The sequence below is a fragment of the Neopsephotus bourkii genome, unplaced genomic scaffold (assembly GCF_033783945.1).
Source record: "Neopsephotus bourkii isolate Nb327-2 ecotype Australia unplaced genomic scaffold, CSIRO-AGI_Nbou_v1 NB_1600, whole genome shotgun sequence".
NCBI classification, from domain to species: Eukaryota; Metazoa; Chordata; class Aves; order Psittaciformes; family Psittacidae; genus Neopsephotus; species Neopsephotus bourkii.
The window spans coordinates 2002293-2024235 of NW_026902076.1; the positions used below are offsets into that span (position 1 = coordinate 2002293).

Here is a 21943-nt window from a genome sequence, read left to right on the forward strand (position 1 = left end):
CAGGCCAAATAAGTGTCTAAAGCAGAAAAAATATGACTTTTACTCTCAGATTCTATTCCTTAGGGGCAGAATAAGCCTTAAAGTAAGGCTCAGCAGTGCTTGATTTAATTTTCCCTCATCGTGTTTACCTTGTGAGCTTTACCAACTCCATTTGCTGGAGCCAAATAGGATGGCAGACCCTCTTCATGCTACAGACCACAACCTTGGGACCCTGAACTATAGACAAAAGCCATGTCCTGCTTTGCTCGCCCACCACCACCCTGCTTCCTCAAGTGGCCTTTATCTGCAGCTCCTTCCTTGCTGCAGATAATCCAGCTTTGGATGCTCCCTCTTAACATTAGCCTCAAGCCAAATCTCAAAACACATCTACATGCTCCCGCTACTGTAAAATCCCTGTTGCAGGCAGGGTTTATTTATATCAGGAACCAAAGTCTGATATATTCCTTATTTATATCAGGAACTAAAGACCTCAACTGGGGTCTCAGAAATAGCTCATGCTTCCAGCTGGGCTGGCTGGACAAGGGTTTGTGCCCAGGGCATGGCTTGACGTGTTGTATAGGTCTGGTCAGCTGCTTCACCACCAAGCCCATGTGTACACATCTGGCTGCATCTTCCAGCTGTTGCCCTGCTGTGGGCAGGACACTGGTGATGCCCCAGGGCAGAGGAGGCAGCAGGAAGGACAGGCATGCAAGGAATTATTGAAATGAGCTTCATGTAGCAGTCACATCTCCGGACTGACCCAGCCAGATGTGTCTTCAAGCTCATCTGGGCACTTGCAACCCAGCTGGTGCCAGTTTCAGAGTGAAGCTGCTTTCCAACATGACAAAAGCTCCATGTCTCCACCTGGACCTTAGCACCACCATGCTGTGGCTATGCTCTGCTGTTCCAGAGTCCTCCTCCTCACTATGCACATCACACACAAGGCAGCAGAGCTGCCATGGCATTATGGTGATTCTTATCTAGTTTGTTTTTTTACTTTGGATAATGCATAATGATGCTTTAAAAACAAACCAGTTTTTGCTGTGTCTGTGTCTCATGTTGGCAGTGCACATAAGCATGGAGAGGTCCTCTGGACCTTGCTGTAGGGGACATTCAACCTTGGTGCCCTGCTGCTTTGCACGCGAGCCGCTGCACAGCTTCCTGGCTGGATGTGACATCCCCTTTCCTTTGCAACTCAATTTTCCTGCTCTCTTAGGTTTTCTGCCCGTTCTGGTTCTACCCACCACAAGCTGTTTAATTGAGCAAGGGTTTTCCCTCTCTCCAGCTGAAAGCGTGCAAAGAAAGAACACAGACAGGCATGGGCACGGCACTTCACATCCCTTCCTTTCTCCCTTCCCCACGCTTTTCTCCTGCAATCCCAAGTTGTCTGTCAGGATTTTCAGCAGGAGGCTGAAGAAGGGACCTGGGATCTCCCACATGGGAAGGCGTTTTCCCTATGGCTCCTTGTTCCTTAGCCACCAGAGGGAGATGCTGCTCAAGCCCACAAAAGCAGACGCCTTGATCCCAGAAACTGCATGCCCATCTAGTGCTCGGAGGAGAGGGATGTGCAGGACTGATGCTGCTGTGGGGTGGGAGCGAAATGGGGAGGGCTGGGATGCTGGAGGTGGCCGAGGTGCACTGCGAGGAACGTGATGATGGCTGTGAAAGCTTCCTTCTACTGCCCCAGGCAGCACCAGGCTATGGGGAAAGTTTGGAACCCTTAGCACTGGATGCAGCATGGGAATGCGCTGGTTTGGTAGGACTGGCTCTGGCTGTTTCAGTCGGAACCCAGGGTGTGAAGCTGCACAAGAAAAGCATTTGGTTCCTCCAGATGTCCCAAATGCTTGAGCAGACCCTGACAGTCCCTCTGCTCCTTCTGCAGCGTTTCCCATGAAGCTCTTTGGATGAGGTGTGTCATCCTGAGGTAGACCTTAATATCTGCATAGCCTTTGGGGATGCAGGTCATCAGTAACTGGGGTTTCAGCCATTCACATAAGGGAGGATATCACAAACTGGTTTGGGTTGGAAGGGACCTTAAAGCTCATCTGCTTCCAAGCCCTGTCACAGGCAGGGACACCTTCCACTAGATCAGGTTGTTCCAAGCCCCATCCAACCTGGTCTTGAACACTGCCAGGGATGGGGCAGCCACAGCTTCTCTGGGCACCCTGTGCCAGGGCCTCACAGGTTAGATCTCATCCCAATCTCCCCTCTGTCAGGTTAAAGCCATTCCCCCTTGTCCTGTCCCTACAGGCCCTTGTCAAAAGCCCCTCTCCAGCTTTCTTGTTAGCCCCTTTAGGCACTGGAAGCTGCTCTAAGGTCTCCTGGAGCCTTCTCTTCTCCAGGCTGACCAAGCCCAGCTCTCTCAGCCTGTCTCCATAGCAGAGGTGCTCCAGCCCTCTGAGCATCTTTGTGACCTCCTCTGAACCCCCTCCAACAGCTCCACATCCTACTCATGCTTGGGCCCCAGAGCTGGATGCAGGACTGTAGGGGGGGACCTCACCAGAGCAGAGGGAAAGAATCCCCTCCCTCGGCCTGCTGGTCCCACTGCTGGTGATGCAGCCCAGGACACAGTTGGCTTCTGGGCTGCAGTCTCCACCCCACTGATTGTGATGTGCTCCTGCCTGCTCCGAATAGAAACTTTCTGCTCATTTGCCTCCTATGAACCTCTTCTGTTCACTTTGCTTCCCAAGGGAACGCTCTCCAGCACTCCAGAGGAGCCACTGATGAGAGGAGCTCTCGTGGGCTGTGAAAGGGCAGCAAGGGAGCGGAGAGCAGGAATCAATGGTGAATTCTGACAATGCAGGGAGTGACCCACGGGCTGCGGAGGAGAACAGGCTGTGCTGCTCACTGGTGATCCGCAAACAGGAGCGAACAGGCAGGAACAGAGCCTACGTCCCTCTTAAACAATACCCAGGCCAGCACCTGGGCTTGGGGATGTGGCTGTCCAGCCCACTGGCACTGCCCCTTATGCTTGTTGTGTTTAATGTGTCACTCTAGACCCTCTTCCAAGATGACATAAAATGAAGTGGGTTGGAAAGGCACTTTTCATGGGATCTTGCCTTCCAGCAGCACCATTTTCCGCCTCCCTCTGCAGCCCTCAGGTGCCAGGTTTTGGGGTCTGTTTTGCTGGCATTATCTTCAGCTCCAAAATGATGCAACCCCTCTGAACTAACCCAGGGATGACTTACCAGGAAAAACATCTTTTCACTTCCAAAAGTACTGAAATGCAGTCCTTGGACCTGACAGCAAATAGAAGTGTTTGCCCTGGGGTTGTTATTTGCTCGTTTTTTCCAAGCTGAAACTTTGGAAAGTTTTCCTCCTCATTAAGCAGTTTGGGTTTGATGCAAATCCCATTTTTGGTGTTTTTGTTATTCCTCGGCCTGGGCTACATCTCCATGCCCATCACTCTAAGGCAAAACAGTGACAGGGAAGAGAAGGGTAAACTTGGCTAATCAGGACTTGCCTAAAACCAGCCACTGCTTAATGAGAACCCAGCGACTGTGGTTCCTGTGCCGGCCTTGGCTGGAGGAAAACACTTGTGCTCTCAGCACCAGGTTTGAGATGGCTCAGCTCCCTCAAACACACTGGAGCAACATTCCTTACCTCCTGGTATCCTCCCCAGAGGCCACGGCGTGGGATCCGTGGGATCCATGGGATCCAGAGATGCAGGAAGAGCCAGGCCAGATCCTGCAAGTGAAAAGATCTGGTGCTTGTTTTGCTTGAAGGGAAGTCTTTAAAAGAAAATCCCTGTTCGTGCCTTGCTGTTTTCCAGCCAAAGTCCCGTTAATGCCCATCAGGCTCCCTGAGGAGATCTGGGGGGGCTTTCTTAAGGGACAGACTTCAACAAATAGCAGCGAACATGCCACTGCTCTGCCCTGTGACTTGCCTGGGTCATCAGTCTGCCCGTGCTGTGGAGTGCCTGGTGGTCACTGCAACTCAGCCCAGCTGGGATGTGAGTCTGGAAAGGGAGCGGGATGGGATGGCGAGGGTGCTCCGTGCCTCTGTCCTCTCCCTGGTTAATGAGGACGGTTTGGGGTGCTGTGGGCTCGGGGGTGTATGGAGGGTGTCATGATGTGCTCGGGGAGGTGGGTGCTGGGCCATAGCTGGTGATGAGTGCAGTTGTGGCTGGGTGTGCATGGAGAGTCAGGTACAGGTCTGGGTAGCCGTCCAGATGCGCACAGTAGGTGGGTGCAGATGTGTAGGGATGCCCAGATGCGTACATTAGGTGGGTGCATATACAGATGGGCATCCAACGCACGGTAAACGGGTGTAGACACAGGTGGGCATCCAGATGTGTATGGTAGGTGGGTACTGTTGTGGGTGCATGCCTGGACGTACATGGTAGGTGGGTGCGGATGTGAGCGAGCACCCAGACATGGGCTGTAGGTGGGTGCAAACACGGATGGGCACCCAGACATGCCCAGCAGGGGGGTGCAGGTGTGGGTACGGTCCAGATGCGCACAGTCGGTGGGTGCAGACGCGGCTCACTGCCGATGGGAGCCGGGGGCCGGGCCGGGCCGGGTGCGGGGCGGGCGGCGGGGAGGGCTCAGGCGGGGCGGGCGGCGCCTGCGCGGGGCCGTCGCGGCGCTCCGCGAAGTTGCGCGGGGCCCGGGGAAGTTTTGCGGCGCTGCGCGGATCCCGCAGCGCTCCGCACCCCGGCTGCGCGGCCATGGCCTTCCGCCGGCGGGCCAAGAGCCACCCGCTCTTCAGCCAGGAGTTCCTCATCCACAACCACGCCGACATCGGCTTCTGCCTGGTGCTCAGCGTCCTCATCGCCCTCATGTTCGAGGTGAGACCCCCCGCCCCCCGCGCCTTTGCCCCGCATCCCCCCCGGGTTGACCCCTCCTGGGACCGGCTCTGTGTGTTCCCGCACCCACGGGTGCCCCTGGTGTGGATGGGGAATCCCGGGTGCCCCCCGGGTGGCGCTGCACCCCCGGTGCTTTCCCCCTCAGGGGGTGCCCAGGACACCCCACCCCGGTGAGGTGACCCCATCCCGCTTGCGGAGGGGACGCAGGATCCCTCCGTCTGGGGGTGCAGAGTGCCGCCCCATTCATTCCACATCTCTCTCCCACCATCAGAGAGGTGTGTTCCCCCAAAATCCCTGTGGGGACCCAACCTGGGCCGGGCTTTTGGGTGGTGGTGCATCCTTCTGCCGCCCCAGCCCAGCCTGGGGTCGCTGGCTGCAGAAGGAGATAGTGAACCCCCTTATCCCATCCTTATACTATGAATCCACTGCTGCTGGGGATGGTCCCTGCCTTACACCTCTTCCTGTGCACTGAGGGGTACATGGGCTGCTCTGCCACATGCCGGCAGAAGCCAAGCCCTCACCGGTGTTTCCATCTATTGGAAATGGAGAGAGTATTTTCCCCCTTTATTTCCATAACATTAGCCCTTTTCCAGGTGTTCTCTCTGCAGCCTGCTGACCCCACGCCTTGGGACAAGCACCAGGGGCTCCTCGGCCTCGGGCAGACTCCAGTGATTCCCTGGTCTTTCCCCGTCCCGGCCATCCCTCTGCGCCATGGGCCATGAGAAGGCATCCCTGCCTTTCCTATAGGAAACCTTCTCCCGGCCGGGCCGGCCGGAGCCCCCCGGGAAGGCCATTGCCCCGCTGCCGCCCCAGCGCCGTGCGGAGCCATGCTGGGAATGCTGCTCTCTCCCTGCCCGTCTCCTTCCCTCCCAGCTCGCTTTTTCCTCTCCTCTTTCGGGGAGGAGACACAGGAGGGCTGGAGGCCACCGCCGAGCGGCTCCGGTCTGCTCGGGGCACCCTACGTGGAGGCACCTCGGGCGGCTGCGAGCCGCGGTCAGCAGCTCGGCCGCATCGGACCCCCCCCCGCTTCCCCCCGCACAAACCCTCCCCTTCAGCGCAGTGCCACGTTTCAAAGCAAATCCGGACGGGAAAGGGGTGGCCGGGGGGCCTGGCGGAGGAGGAAAGGCTCCTTCTGCAGCAAATCGCAGGAGGAGGAAATCCATTTCCTTAATACCCTCCCGGTGGCAGCCCCCTTCTTTCTGATCCCACCTCCCCCTTTTCTTTCTCTGCGAATGCATTGAATGAGCGAGTCGCTTCCAGCGCACAAACCCCTGTCGATGTGCTTGTGCACACACACATACATGTATTTGAGGGTCGGAGGGCCAGCTGTATTCCAAACCCATATGCAAAGTTGGGCTGCAAGTTTCATAGTTGTACTTTAAAAAGCCCAAAACTCGCTGAGGTTGCATCTCTGTCAGGGTTTCTCCCTGCAGCTGGTTGTTTCGGGGTGCTGGTGCCTGTGGTTTCACACCAGGAACCCTGTCCCAGAGAGCTGGTACCTGGGTTTGCTGCTGCGAAGGCTTTGGGTTGATGTGATGCTCTGAGGGTGGTGTTGAAGCACAGTGCGATGAACCCTCCCATGGAGGTGTCAGCAGAGAGGATTTTGTGGTCTTTCTGGAGCTTAAAATGTTGTTTAATTAAATCTCCCCCAGTTGCTGAGAGGCAGCAGTTTCCTGCTGGTGCCTCTGCTTCTGCTCTTCCAGCAGGCCTCGGAGATGCGGGTGGCTTTCAGCATCCTCCTTCTGCACCGCCCGGCTGCATCACTGCCCAGCAGCATCATCCCTCATCTTCCCCTTGGCATGGGGTTTGGGACAACTCCTTTGGTCCTTGGAGGTTATTCTATTTGATTCTTTCTACTTTTCTCCTGGAGGAGAAACTGGGCTCTGCTCTTCTCAACCCTTCAAACTATTGATGCCCATTTGCACCACCTCCTCAGTGAGTTTTGGTGGCAGCTTGGGTATTTGCCTTTCAGTGCGTTTTCAGTGCCTCTGTGATGATGGGGAGGACATGTCACTGGCCCTTCTCCTCCTCCTCCTGTCCTGCTTCCCACTTCACAGACAGGCTCCCGCCTTCCCTGATGCCGGTGGCCACAGCCAGGCTCAGGAGGCGGAAACAGCCGAATCCTGCTCACAATAGGCCGTTTCCTGCAGGGGAGGTTTCTTTGGAGAGGCTTTCAGTCTTTTCTCAGCCAGCCACTGGGAGCCGAGGGCTTGCTTGCTCCAGCACCCTGCTCACGGTGATGTGATGCTCAAGGTGATGCTGCCGTGGGTCTCCTCCTCTCCAAGCACAGCCTGAGGTACCCGTTGAATGTCCTCCTGGGCACCCCATCCAAATGGATCAGCGGCTCCACCAGTGCAGTAATCAAATCAAACTCCTCTGCACTGGGGAGTGGGTACCAGTTGTGATGGAGATACCCTTTGCATCTTGCTTGATGTTTGGCTTCGCTGCTGGCTGTGCCACTAGTGCCAGGGAGGTGATTTGGGGCCACAGAGTGTGGCAGGAGGCTGCTTGCTGGTGTTACAGGTGTGTTGGACTTGATCATTTGAGTATTGTGTGCGTTTTAGATGATCATAGCATTGCTTATGGAGGGAAGCCCAGGGCTTGGAGGGAGTCCTTCCCGAAAGAGTGGTCCTGAGCTGGGCACTGTGGGCTTTTCTGCCTTCCCAGCCAGCCCTTAGCCTCCAGGGTATGAAAACATTCCTGGTGTACATCTGTATGGTGCCAGGGAGCGATTTTGTTGCATGTGTGTGACTGCTCCATCCATGAGAGAGCTGGAGCCCGGAAACTGGATATTAGGAAAAATGAGGCTTAGACTGGATATTAGGAAAAATTTCTTCACAGAGAAAATGGTCAGGCTTTGGAACAGGCTGCCCAGGGCAATGGTGGAATCACCATCCCTGGAAGTGTTCAATAACCATGTAGACGAGGCTGTCAGTGATACGGTTTAGTGGTGGACTTGGCAGTCTTGGGGACTGAACTTGATGATCTTTAAAGGTCTTTTCCAACCTACTTGATTCTATGATTCTATGAACAAAAAATCTGCCCTTTATTTTTTTGGTCAAACCCCATTTTAAGTGACTGCGTATAGAAACGTGGAACAGGTGCTTTTTGTCCTCGAGCAGAAATCACTTTGCATTGTCTCTTTCCACCCTGCTTTGCAGAAAAATGAAGCCAAAGCCAGGCTGGGTTTAACCTGCAGCTGCCTGATGACCTGTGTGCTGTCTGGGATGGCTCCTGTGTGCGCTGTTGGGTTGATCAGCCTCCATGCAGGTTGAATCTGGGGGAGACCTTGTTGTTTTGGGGTGTCCTGTATTAGATGGGGACTGCTGCTATAATCTCTGTAAGATGAGGAAACCAAGGCTCAGTCTTATCCCCCTTTATGCCCAGAACTGGCTGGCACACAAGCAGGAGGCAGCTCCTGATGCTTGTGCACGAGGTAATGGTAATGCAGTTATAAACCATTGTATTTTAAGAGATGCCGTGCCCTTGCCGGGCTTTCCCCATGCGCAGGGCCGGGTGGTGAGTCACGGTCTCCCAAACCCTGGGTTGTGACACTGTCAAACGAAGGCGGCTGACGAATGAACTGCTATTTCCAGGCTTCCTGCTAAATATACTTTCCCCTCCCTGGTCCCCTCCGTAGTGCTCTGCAAAAATTAAGGCCTTCCCGTCGTTAACAAGGGAAAACAAACCATGTTCCTGCTTCCCCTGGTCCTGGCCAGATGTGGGAACTGAGGCATGCCCGTGGCTTAGGGCTGAATAGTTGGGGGGAGAGAAGGGAGGGGAAGGGATAAAAAAGCAGCATTTCAATCTGCTTTCCAAAGAGGAATAAACAGGAGGGAGCGTGAGGCAATGATAGTTGTGTCCTGCTGGGGGATGAGCTTGTCTGTGGGAGCAGAGGGGCTGTGCCGCCCTCCGGGAGAGCTTTTTGTTGGAGCTGGCTGTTTACTTTTAAAGGCTCTGGTCCAAAGTTTGGTCTTTAGTTTACATATAGGGCCTGTGTCAATCCATACTGTGGATCAGCAAGTTTTTCTTTCAATAAACACCCTGGCTGGTGGGGGAGAAAAGAACCTCTTAAGCTGTGAGGAAAGCCTTCGGATAGCATTTTATCTCTAATTAGTTTGAGTTGTTTTTCAAGCCCTGGAAATATTTTCTCTGCTCTGACTGCAGAAACTCCCCCAGCCTCCTCCGCCAGAGGTTTGGAGCCGCTTCCTTCCTCCGAAGCAGTTTTAACCCAAGCAGGACTATGGGGATGGCTGCGTACCAAGGGGCTCCTGGTTGGGGTGAAGACAGCATGGGCTCTGCAGATCTTGCTGGGGTGAGGCGTTCAGGAGGGAAACTGGGTTTCATAGGGCGACCTGGTACCTCTCTGTGAAGGATGCTCAAAAGTTATCCCTCGCTCATGAGATTATGAAGGTTTGAGAGTCGCAGAGGGTACTTTTTGTGAGAGGTGCCTTTATTAAAAGCTGCTTGCTCACTTGCAAAAGCATAGGTGAGATTAAGATGAGATCTTAGGCAGAAGTTCTTCCCTGTGAGGGTGGTGAGGCCCTGGCCCAGGGTGCCCAGAGAAGCTGTGGATGCCCCATCCCTGACAGTGTTCAAGGCCAGGTTGGACAGGGCTTGGAGCAACCTGGTTCAGTGGAAGGTGTTCCTGCTTTTCTCCTTTGTATGAGGCAGCAAACTTCAGGCTAGCAGAGGTGTGGATATTTTTAATTGCTGCGTTATCAAGGAGTAGATGCACAGTGGTGGGTAGCAGATGCGTAGTAAACACATAGTAGTGCTGGGATTGTTTGGCTTTATCCATCACTCTGCCATCAAGAGCTATGAGATGGATGTGCTCATTTGATTCCAGCTGTGCTGCTCTGTGAGAAACAGCCTCAGCCCTGTTGTGGCTACTCTGAGCATCACAGGAAATTGTGGACTTGATGGACATGTTGAGTTTTGCCTCTTTACTGTTTGGCTGCCCTTTAGTGCTCAGGTTAGTGTCATCAGCCACTTGCTGCTGAAGATGCTGTTTCCTCTGTGTTGCTGTAGAGAGCCCCCAGGACAGCCACGTCCAAATTTAGCTGGTTCAGGCATACACCTCATGCAAGGCAGGATGAGGCTGGGATGAGGAGCATCTCCCTCACCCTCTTGGGCAGTAGTGGGTTGTGTAGAGGTGGCCTGAATGCAGGGTAGGGAGCATATAAGGAGTATACAGTCTTTCCTATATGGTCCCTGCTCAGCTCATCCCACGCAGACAAATCCCTCTCCCATCCTATAAAAATCCTTACCTGAAATACGGTGATGCTCTGTAGGATCTGGACTTCTGGCTGCCTTTAGAAAAGGCTGGAGGTATGAAGGGAAAACCAAAGAAGCAGGTTCAGGAGGTGGCCTCACAATACAAATACATTAATACCTGGAGAGGCCCAATTCTGCCCCTGCCTGCAGCAGTTCTGTGGGAGCTCTGGCTCTGCTGCTGCCCTGCAAGGAATGAGCATGCCTGTTGCTTTCTTTCCCATACCAGCATCTTGTTTCAGAGCAAACAAACAGCAAGTGTCTTGTGAGGATTATTCAGAGGCACATTTCTGTTCCCTGTACAAACTTCTGCTTTCTCTGGCTGCCTGCAAAATACTCAGCGTGAGCATTAAAGCTTTGCCATCTGCGGTGCTCATTGCTACTTCCTGAGCCAAAGAAACCTGGTTACTGCCTTGCAGGAGAGCTTGAGATGACATTGCTGGAGGTTCAAGTTTGCTGTTTTCCAGGAGGTGTAAGCCTCATAAGGTGATGTTTCTGTCTCTATGCACTTCATAGTGCTAGACACACCATGGCTGCTCCCAGCTGATGTGGAGGCGATGCTGTGGGGGCTGCAGCTACAGTGTGGAACTGATGTTCACTTGAGGGGAACTCAGCTGTGACCTTGTTCAAGTCACCCATCCCTCCATGGCCACTGGGTGGGGTGTGTTGTGGGCAATGGCAGAAAGATGGGGGCTGCAGCTACAGTGTGGAACTGATGTTCACTTGAGGGGGACTCAGCTGTGACCTTGTTCAAGTCACCCGTCCCTCCATGGCCACTGGGCGGGGTGTGTTGTGGGCAATGGCAGAAAGACACGAGTCCCACCGTGGACATGCAGCATGTCTTTCACCTTCAAGGATGGAAGGCTGTCCTGCTCAAGGTGGTTCGTCCTACGCATTTCATCTCTACCTGCTGCTAGAAACTGTGACTCTTCTGTGTGTTCCAAACAGAGGTGTCCTTGTGGTGGTGGTGGGAAGGTGGAGGTGGCCCAGCCAAGGGCATAATGAGGACAGTGGTGTCCTGGTGGGTGGTGAGTCTCAGAGGACAGAGCTGAGCTGGATGATAAACACATCATTCTGTGTAACTGCAGCGAGGAAAGCTCTGAGGTGGAAATGCTCACACAATGAGCTGCAACCAGTCTTTTGAGCCATTGGAAAGCCCAAGGGCTCACCTTTGAAAACGGTGCCTTGGCTGTTGAGGTCCTGATGGTGCCCTCAGGGGAGCATGCACAGGATGAACGGTGAAACTCTGCACATAGTCAGATGTTTCCATGGTCAGTGTGAACGCTTCCCAACCAACGGCAGGAGAAAGGGAAGCCTGAGAGAAGGCCTTCCCTCCACATGAGTTCTGTGAGATGTACTAAGGTAGATGGGGAGGTTGGCTACCTGGAGACTCAAATTTGGCCTCTGTGGTGGCTCTTAGTGGGTGGCTGTAGGTGTGTGCCTTGGCTTCCCCATCCATCAGCTGGAGAAGAGAGGCAGTTTGTCTTTGGAAATCAGCCTTCAGGAGGTTTCATTTATCTTGGGCTGTAAAACATTTTACATGGGCCTTAGGAAACAACCAAATGCCTCTCTGTAAGGAAAGGTGAAGGGATGCAGAGGTTGCCCCTGAAGCTGCTGGTGGTCTTCTGGCCCAGGGGAAGCAAGGGCAGGTGTGGAGATGGGAAAAGGCATTGCTTGATCCTTGAGTGGATGGAGGAAACCTTCCTACCAGGCCTTCTAGAAAAGAAGATAAGGAGGGTCATTGCAAACTGTGTTGGGGCTGTGCACCATGCGGGCATTGCTCCCCACAGTGAGATGGTCTGGGTCATTTCTCAGACCACAAGTCTGGTTTATGGCCCCTTCAGCAGGTTAGGAGGCTTCATCTGAATATGTTGTATTGTTTCCAGCTTTTTACCCCTCCAGATGTCAGCCAGGGGAACTCAGATAGATGTAAAACCTTCATTGTTTGCTGCTGTCATCACATCCGTGATACAGCCACCCATCCCTGCAGCATCATGGCCACAGCTGGCTTCATGTGTTTGTTTCCTGCCCTGTGCCAGCTTGTGATGAGGTGTGGATGTAAAGTTCAGGTCCTGGTTGTGCTGTACCTCTCTGGGATGAAGCAACTTCACTTTCCCAGCCAGTGATGTTTGCAAGAGCCAGAATTGTATCTGTAAGCCAACTTGAGGCCAGGTGATGCGCTTTTTCCATTACCACCCCAAGCTCTGCCCATGGTCTCCATCTCCTTCTGCAGAGTGCTTCTTACATCTTCTCCACAAGCAAAGCACAACATGTGCAATAACTTTTCTTAAGTGGAAAATAATAATAATAATCCTGAAACATCATGAAAACATCCATGGAGTTTGCTGTGCCCCAGCCAGGGCTGCAGGAAGGTGGGCAGCCTGTGCCAGCAGAGCTGAGCCACCGGCTGGTTGCTCCATGCTCACGATGGGAACACTTGGCAAAACCCCTGTGTTTCCCCCTCACAGCTATGTCCTGTAAGACATGAAGCAATATTTCCAGCAGGGTTTTTAATAGCCTGCAGCTCTGAAACAGTCTGAGTGAAATGGAGCTCATCTCCATCAACAGGCACAGGTCTTTTCTGGGCTGGTTGTGTATGAGGCTGGGTGCTTGTGAAGCATCAGAGGGGTGGCTGAGGAGCCATTGGAGAGGTAGAAATCTCTGGTGATCTGCTGCTGGTGGTGGGTTGGATGGGATGAAGGCATGTTTGGTGTTAGAATCATAGAATGGTTTGGGTTGGAAAGGGCCTTAAGGTCATCCAGTTCCAAGCTCCTGCCATGGGCAGGGATGCCTCACGTTAGACTGTGTCACCCAAGGCTTTTCCAGCTTAGCCTTGAGCACTGCTGGGGATGGCGCATTCACCACTTCTTTGGGCAACCTGTTCCAGTGCCTCACCACCCTCACAGTAAAGAACTTCTTCCTTGTATCTATCCTGAACTTTCCTGTTTAAGTTTAAACCCATTACCTCTTGTCGTATTGCTACAGTCCCTGATGAAGAGATGTTGGATGTCTGCATCAGATTTTGCACTGGCGCCAGCTAAGAGGTGGTTTGGTCTTGGAGATGCTGCTTGGAGGCATCCTGCAGATGCACTGGGATGGGGTATTCTGCCCCATTCCCACAAATCCTCCTGCTTCACTGCTGGGGATGATCATTCACTTGACTTAAAAGCAATAATGAAGAGTGAGCAGCACAGCCCTGGTTTGCAGGGAGCTGCCTCATTTCAGGCTTTTTCTCCTCTCTGAGGGCCAGCCTGTGATGCTGGATGTGCAGCTGGGTTCTTATGTGTGGCCAGCACAAGGTTCAGCTCTTTGCCAAAACTGCTTTTCCCCTGCCAGGTGGGACCCTTGTGGGCACCTGCACAGTCCCTGAAGGGTTCCAGCCTCACTGATCCTGTGGCTGCTAGTATTAGAGGAGTCTCTACAAAGAAGGAGGGCTAAATCCATGTGTATTGCCATGAGCTTGCTTGGGTACTGCCGTTTCTACGTGTGCCAGGCTCACAGTGTGGCTGTCTGGAGTGGATGAGGGTGAGTTTAATTAACACAAATGGCCTGCTGGTTTGGGCTCCTGGTGTCATCCAAGCAACAGGTCACATGTGACGATGGTCCATCCTGGAGGGCATGCAGGGAGCTTCCTTTGTCAGGCTGGCTGGTGGCTTTTCCAGGTTTTCCTCTCTTTTAAACATCCCTGTCTCCTTCCCAAATCCCAAGTCCCTGTTAACACACCTCTTCTCTAGCACTCTTCTCGCTGAAAGGCATTTCTGTGAGTGAAACCAATGCCTGCACATCTCCCTGGACAATTTGCCTTTCCCAGCATGGTTGGAAAGGGGAGTTAAATGGTGGTAGAGGAATGGATTCACCATCTGATTTGCTTGTTTTCCTCTTCTGTGTGTCTTTGACAGGTGACAGCCAAGACTGCCTTCCTGTTTATCTTACCTCAGTACAATGTTAGCGTGCCTGCAGCAGGTAAGAGATGCTTATACTGCAGATGCCCCAAAGGGGAGGTCAGGTTGTGGTCTGCCCCAAACTCTTGTGGCTGGCTGGCCTGGGCTCACTCTCTACTGATGCACATGGCTTGGGCCCTTGTCTGGTAGTAAAGGAGATCTTAAAACAAGGTATGTGGAGAAAAAGCAAAGTTTGTATGGCTCGGAGCACACTGATTGTGTTTGCCATCCCTCGTGCTGGCAGGGTTGGGGAGAAATACTTTCCAGGGGGCTTAAGGCTTCCTCTCTACCCTGTTTTTGCCATGGTCATGCCATTCCATGCACTTTACAGGGTGAGGATCCTCCTCCAAGTCTGGTCAGGCAAGACCAAATTGCCCGGTTGTACGCCCAGAGTGGCTCTGTGCCATGCCGAGGAACAGGAGGGATTTAACTCTTAGGCGTGTGCAGATAATGCTCTTATTTGTTGGGGATTGGACAAGTTGAGGGTGTGGTGATGCGCATGTGCACAGCATCCCCTCTGCAGGGAGCTTATGGTCCTGATGCACATGGGGAGGAATTGAAGGATGCTCCAGGCTTGCGCAGGTCTGACCATAGGGTGTGTGACAGCTCCCAGCCAGCAGTCAGTGGGAGGCTTGGTCCCTGTTTATGCTTTGGCTGCTAGTAGCTACCTGCCTTGCCAGGAGCCCTTCCGGGGCTGGCAGCGATCAGAGCACTGATGTGGGGCAGCAGGAGGTGGTTTGGGTAAAGCCCTGGGCTCAGGATGAGCCAGACACCCGGGGCTCAGAGCCTGGCTTGGTGGCAGAAAGCTGCAGTTAATTAGGAGTGTTTGAGCAATCATCCAGGATTAGGAGCAGGGCTGTTGGGATTAGTGCAGGCAGACATGCAGAAGATAAAAGGTCTGCCCTTAGAGTCTGTGAACGTTATGGTTGAAGCTTCCAGCTTCCAGATTAAATTGTGGTCTGTGCTGCCCTGTGGCATGGTCCAGACAACTTCCGCTGCTGCTCTATTAAGTGATTTATTCTTTCCTGATATCGTAAATCAAGAAGGGGCATATAACCACCTCACTGGAACCAGTATTGAGGTATCGGTAAATATCAGGCATGAGCTAGCTGAGGCTGTAGAGAGAGAGACTTTGGTGCAGCAAGCTTGCACAGAGGAAGGTTACTGCACACCTGATCTTTTCTAAGGCTGCTTCACATCCTTCACAACAAGGATGCTGGTGGCTGTCAGCCAGCAGATCTTGCTGTTGTCTCCCCTGCTCAGTGCACATACAGCTCCTGCTAGAGCAGCTGCTGAAATGCCCTAGAAAGAGGAGGCAGGGCTGTTACACATCTTTCTTTAGACTTGCAGTTCTGTCTTTTGTCTTGCACTGGGATTATGAGCTCTGTGATACAGGCAGCATGTTTACCTCTGGGTTTGTACAGCACCCAGCTGGGGGGCTCCTATGGACAGGGTCTTTCCACATCCTTACATCAGGTATTTACATAAATCCTGTTCAAATCTAATTCATGTACCTCAAATCTTAGAAATCCAGATTGAAGCTTTGTTTGAGGGTAAACAGGCCAAGACAGACAAGTGACTTCCCAGCACTGATGTTACAAGAGAGTGGGCAGGATCAGGGTCAGGGAGAGCTGCAGCCTAGGTTGGGCTGAGCTTCACAACGTGATGCTTTCTGCACCATGCCATGAGGACAGCAGCTTTCACTCTGATTCTTCCCCATAGGCTGTAGGGCTGTGAATAGTTGCCTAAATGCAGGTGTCTGGGGTAGTTTGGGTGTTGTTGAGTCTCCTGTTGGCCCAGAAGAGCAGGGCTTCTTGTGGGTCCTATTTCTGGTCTGCCAGCCCCATGCCACGGTTTCAGAGCTCTTAATAGCATGTGGGCAGTTGAGTCCTGCTCCATCAGCCTTCAGGAGTAAGAGAGACTGGGTGTTGGATGATAACCGAAGGGGTGGAAATCCCATCCCGGGCCCTCATGCTCCCAGTGGGGTGTCTCTGCTTCGTCACCTGCCTCAGCGCTGCCTCCATGTCTTCATCTCCCCAGGCTGATGAATTCCCATCTCCACAGCCCCTCATCTCTGGCAGGGGAAGCCTGAAGTGTTCTGTGTGTCTCCTCCTTTGAGGTGTTTAGCTGTTAGAGGGGAAACCATCCACCCTCCACCAATACACTAACCTCGGCTAGAGTCCTTATCTCCATCCCTGCATCCACTGGCACAGACATGACCTCTCTATGCTTCCACCTTTCATGTGACCCCAGATAAACTTTATGTTGGCAATAGCTTCCCCATACTAACCCTTAAGCTCCTACCTGGAAATCACGTGGGTCATGGGGATTTGACCCACATTGTGGTCTCTTTGCAGATGGAGAACTCATCCAGTATCACTATGGGTTGAAAGATGTGGTTACCATCCTCTTCTACTTCTTCATTGCCATCATCCTGCATGCAGTGGTGCAGGAGTACATCCTGGACGTGAGTGCCATTTGACGTCTCATGTCACCAAAATAGCTCAAGGAACATTGGGGGGGGGGGGCTGCTGCAGTTAAATGCTGTTTTGGGGGTGGTCTGGGGGTTGAGATGATGATTGAGACTTCATCTCTAGGGGCTGCTTGGCATGGGGAGGAGGAGGAGGACAGAGGGTTGTTGATCTGGTGGCTCATGTTCTCTTGTACCTTTTCTCTGCCTCTGCTTCTTCCCAGAAAATCAACAGGCGTCTCCATCTCTCCAAGATTAAACACAGCAAGTTCAATGAATCAGGACAGATGGTTGCCTTCCACCTCACCTCTGTGATCTGGTGCTTGTATGTCGTGGTGACGGTAAGGCACAGATCTGACCGGGCTTTGGGTTCCCTGGGTGGGATGTGTGGGTTCTGGAGCACAAATGGCAGCAGAGAGTCCCCAGTCAGCCCTTGAGCCAAGATGGGGACATTTCAGTAAGCTCAGCTTTCAAGCCTCTTACTTTCCTCTTTATTTGTGTTCAGTGCCTTGGGGTTTTTGGATGCCTTTTGCAGGGTTGTGGGGCTAATGGGAAGATGTGATCCCTGACAGTGCTGGGGATGGATACTTGGCAGCAGGCCCCCTTCTCCCTGCTCAGGGTGTCCTGCCAGACCCCTTTAGAGGACAGCTGCTCCCTTCCAGGCCAGCATTTCTGAGGGTCTGCTGGCACTGCTTCTGCCCCACAGGGCTGTGGGAAGTCAATGCTGCTGGTTTTGGGCTGCCTTCACCCAGTGCCAGACCCATCTCTCACTAGCTGTGGGGCTGTAGCCTCCTGTGCAAACCCGCATTGCCATGATGTGCTCCCCAAATGCTCTGTGTGTGCAGAGCAGGTCACCCTTTGCAGCACATGGCACTTCCCCTGCCCTCAACTGAATAAAGGGCTTAGGGCAGACAGGGCAGGGATGATGGTGACAGATAGGTGCTGGGCAGGATGGATTTCCCATGCCAGCATCTTGTTGCAAGGGTCAGTGCAGCAGCCCTGTGGCAGGAGCTGTGCAAGCATGGAACAAGAAGGGAGCCCCATCCTGTAATCTGTCCTGCAAGCATAAGGACTGTAGGCAAATGCTGGCAGGTGGAAAATAAAGCTATGCAGTGCATACTGATTTTTTTTGGTAGGTGTTTTCTGTTCCCCTTTCTCTGCAGAAGTACTTATTTTTGCTTAAATGATACTCAGGTTGGAAATACCAGTGGGGAAGAAGCTCCCCTGGATCATGCATGCTATTGCTTGGAGCCATGCTACAGGCATCTGACCCCCACAACTCCGGAGCATCTCTTTTGCTCCAGAACATCCTATCCTGAACTTGGTACCCATGAATGTTCAAGAAGGCTCTGGGGAGACGTGATAGCAGCCTTCCAGTACCTAAAAGGGGCCTACAAGAAGTCCAGAGGGGGCCTATATACAAGAGTCTGTAGGGATAGGACAAGGGGGAATGGCTTTGAACTGGGAGAGCATAGATTTTAGATCACATATAAGGAAGTTCCCTGTGAGGATGCTGAGGCCCTGGCACAGGGTGCCCAGAGAAGCTGTGGCTGCCCCATCCCTGGCAGTGTTTGAGGCCAGGTTGGACGGGGCTTTGAGCAACCTGGTCTAGTGGAAGGGGTCCCTGCCTGTGGCAAGGTGTTGGAACTGGAGGAGCTTTAAGGTCTCTTCCAAACCAAACCATTCTGTAGTTCTGTGAATGTTGCTGAGATTTGGAGACCTCAGCTTTGTCCTTTACAGGGGACATGGTTTTTACTGCAGGGTGAAACGACCTGTGTGTCATCCCTAGTTCCTAGTTTCGCTGTAGCAGGAGCCCTCCCTGTTGTAACCATGCACTGCCTGCTTGTCCTGCTGAAGGCTTGCATCTTTCTCTTTTTCAGGAAGGATACATATCAAACCCCCGGAGCTTGTGGGAAAACTACCCGCATGTTTATCTTCCGTAAGCACTTGCAAGGGCATTTTGTTCTCAGGCTGACCACTTCCTTCCTCTATATGGTTTTCCCCATGGCTGGGAGCTGGGTGCTGATAGCACAGTGCCTTTTGCACGCAGCCTGCTGCAAGGATGCTGCAGTGGGATCCAGGAAGAGAGGTGGAGGATATCTTGTTTGTGGCCCTGGGGAGGGTGTTCCTAGAAGGTTTCCTCCATGAAGAAGGTGCTGTGGTTATTTATCCCAGCTGCTTCCTGGCTGCATCACCTTGGTCCAGTCTCTTTGCTGTTCATTTTCATAGGAGAAATGAAGTGGGGGATAATCACCTCTTCTTGGGTTTCTGCAAAAGTGGGGTTTGCTGAGAGCATGGAGACCACAGCACAAGCATCTGGATAAACTCCAGGCATGGCTAGCTTGGCTCAGCATGTATTTTCAACCCAGAAACGATTCCTAAATCCCATGGCTTCGAAGTGGTGGAGGGGTTGTCCAGTGCCTCCCCTGGCACCTGGGTCCTTGGGATCCTGCCGTGTCCCAGGTTGGCTCATGCAGCTCGTCCCTGCGTTTCAGGTTCCAGGTGAAGTTTTTCTACCTGTGCCAGCTGGCGTACTGGCTGCATGCCCTGCCGGAACTCTACTTCCAAAAAGTCCGCAAGGTGAGAGCCAGGCAGGGGTGCTTGAGGTGGTTTGCCCACTGAATTTGGAGAGAGGGAGCTTCGGGAGAGGCCTGGGGAAGCAGAGGAGAGGCTAACTTGGCGTTCTGCCCTGACAGGAGGAGATCCCCCGCCAGCTGCAGTGCATCACACTCTACCTGGTGCACATCGCCGGCGCATACCTCTTCAAGTGAGTTCACTGCTTCAGCATCCTGCCCCTTGCTGTGGACGGAGCTTAGCAAGGTCCTTTTGTACCCAGGAAGCCACAGCGGGGTGAGGGGGGCTTAAAGGGAGTGAATGTCCCTGCCCATGGCAGGGGGGTTGGAACTAGATGATCTTCAGGTCCTTCCAACCCTAACTATTCTATGATTCTATGGTTCTAAGGCGAGTGTTTAAAAAGCAGATGGTATTGAAGTGACCCTCCTCACTGTGGGCTGTTCATCAGTTTTAAAGCCCCACAGAGCTGAATTTGAGAGTTCAGTGATGTTCTGTGAGGGCACAGGCAGTCTGTGTGTATTGCAAATCAAATGTTAATCAGGGACCCAAAACACAGGCTGATGGGTACATCTCCCCTGGGTGTGGGAAGCACCCTGGGGTGCTCTCCCAGCATGGCACAGGCAGCGAGCTCTTACCCTTCCTCTGAGCATGTGTGCAGAGCAGCATTGCCAGCAGTTAGGGTTTTGTGTTGGATCCATCTCAGCTCTGCTGCTGATTTGGGCTCCTTTGATGTATTGGAGACAAGGCTTTCCCCTTTGCACTCCTACCCCCAGTGCTGCAGAAAGGTCTGGCTTTGGGCTGGCACAGCAGCTCAGGGTTGGCAGGGGAAATGGTATAGCTTTGTTATGAAGGACTGAGGTTAACCAGCCCAGTGATGGTCTTTCTTTCTCTTCCCTCCTAGCTTAACCCGCCTGGGGCTGATCCTCTTGCTGTTGCAGTATTTAGCTGAATTGTTCCTCCACGTGTCCCGGCTGATCTACTTCACGGATGAGAGCAACGAGAAGGTGTAAGCAGGAGAGCTGGCCATGGCTTCCATCCTCTGGTGCCCAGGAGAGCCACCAGTGTGACAGGGACCTCACTGTCACCTCCAGCTCAGTGCTGGAGGCTGCTCCTGCCAACACTTCTGCTTGCTCCTGCAGGTTTAACTACTGGGCTGTTGTTTTTGTGGTCACCAAGCTCTTCACCCTCACTTTGTACATCCTGGTCATCGGCTTTGGGCTGCCACGGGTGGAGAACCAGGCCCTCGACCCCGAGAGAGGGAATTTATTCAGCTTTCTCTTCAACAATATCCTTTTCAGGTAGGAATGTCCCCTACTGTGTCTTTGTGATTGTTGTTATCCCAAGGTGTTTTTGCTGAGTTTGGACATGCCAGTAGGGATCTGATCTTGGTTCCGTTTAGGGAAGGTCCTAGCAAGCTGGTAGGGCATGGAGGGAGTAAGGAGGGGTTAAAGGCTGCAGAGCCACAATGGAGGGAAAAAGCCAGCAGATAAGTTGTTCATTGAGTGAAGTTACAAAGCACAAGCCTGTGTTACAAAAAGGTTTGCAGGCTTTCCCTTCTGCACGTGTAACTTTGCTTACATGGATGTGGTTAACGAAAAGGTGTTTTCCCTTTGCTGTCTGTTGATGTGGAAGCAGAAGATAGGATGGCTTCCTCATGGCTTGCATTCTGTTGCTTGTCTGTTAAGACTGGGAGGCTTTCTCACCCATGCAGCAGCTGTAGGTTTGGTTCAGAAGTTGCTAGGACAGGTGCCTGGTCATTCCCAAGCATTTTGAAACCACAGATTGCTGGTGCACCTGAAGATCTGGGGACTTTCTTAGCTCCTAACTACATCCACCTTTTACTTGTACAGAGCAAGTGGGGACATCTTTGACCATGCAGTGTTTTGGGCAGTGCTGGTTGAGATGATCATATTTATCCATTCCTGCCCTGAAGTCTTAACCGTGAGCAGTGCCCTGAGTACCTGAGAGCTTTATGGTGGGGAGGGAAAGAGAAGTGGCTGCCTTGAGCTCAGGGGATGGTACCTGCCCCTGGTGCTTGGTGCAGCCATCCAGGGGAACCTCAGCCACTAGCCCTGGTGTGTGTGGTGCTGGTGGTGGCCTCGCTCCTCTCTTCTCAGCCTGCCTCTTCTCCACCCCTGCCAGAATGAGTGTGCTGCTGTTGGTGTGCCTCTTCCAGGCCTCGGTGATGTGGCGCTTCATCCACTTCCAGCTGCGGCGCTGGAGGGTCTACTGGAATGAGCAGAGCAGTCGGAAGCGAGCCACTGGCACCAATAGGCAAACCAGGCCGTTCAGGAGGGACTGGGGTGAGTGCTGGGACTCGTGTACCACGGACTGGCTTCATGGGAGGCATCAGTCCTGTGGTTCAGTGTCCCCTCACGCAGGCAATGCTGCACCGCTGCTTCCTGCTCTGTGCAGAGTCCAGGGTGTCACCAGCTGTGTTGTGCCATGGTGGGGCCTTTCCCCTTGTCTATGGGCCAGCCCCAAGAGGGTTGAAGTTTTGACCTGTGCAAGGGACAGAGTTTTCTCTCTTTATCCCCAGGTTACTATGAAAACGGAGTGGTGAAAGTGGAGAACGGCATCTCACCACGAACCAGGAAGGTGAAGTTTCCGTAGAAGCAAGGGCTTCTCTCCTGGGGAGGAGGGCGAGATACTGGGACTAAGCAGCAGCACCTCCTCCCCATCCTCACAAGCATCGTCTAGAATGGCTTGGAAACCGGTCATCTTCCAAGGTGTCTCTCACTCTCCTCCCTTCCTTTCTTGCTCTCTTGAACCATTTGCAATAAAACCAAAAAGGTCCCTTTCCCCTGCTTCGTTCCCCTCACAGGAACCTTTTCCAGCCCTCCTGGTTTTCCCTTTCTCTGTTTCATCGTAAATCATTGTGCAATTGTATTTCTTTTC

The 21943-nt window shown here is 53.0% G+C and overlaps 1 protein-coding gene across 1 annotated transcript; it reads left to right on the forward strand.

Annotated features, from left to right (window-relative positions):
- Positions 1-4543: 4543 nt before the first annotated feature.
- TRAM2 (translocation associated membrane protein 2) lies at positions 4544-21943 on the forward strand. Its single transcript, XM_061372225.1, has 11 exons — positions 4544-4768; positions 13960-14023; positions 16359-16468; positions 16696-16812; positions 18352-18410; positions 18967-19051; positions 19168-19238; positions 19947-20051; positions 20185-20343; positions 21188-21348; positions 21585-21943. The coding sequence occupies exons 1-11, from the start codon at positions 4649-4651 to the stop codon at positions 21656-21658; spliced, it is 1125 nt and encodes a 374-aa protein (XP_061228209.1). The 5' UTR covers positions 4544-4648; the 3' UTR covers positions 21659-21943.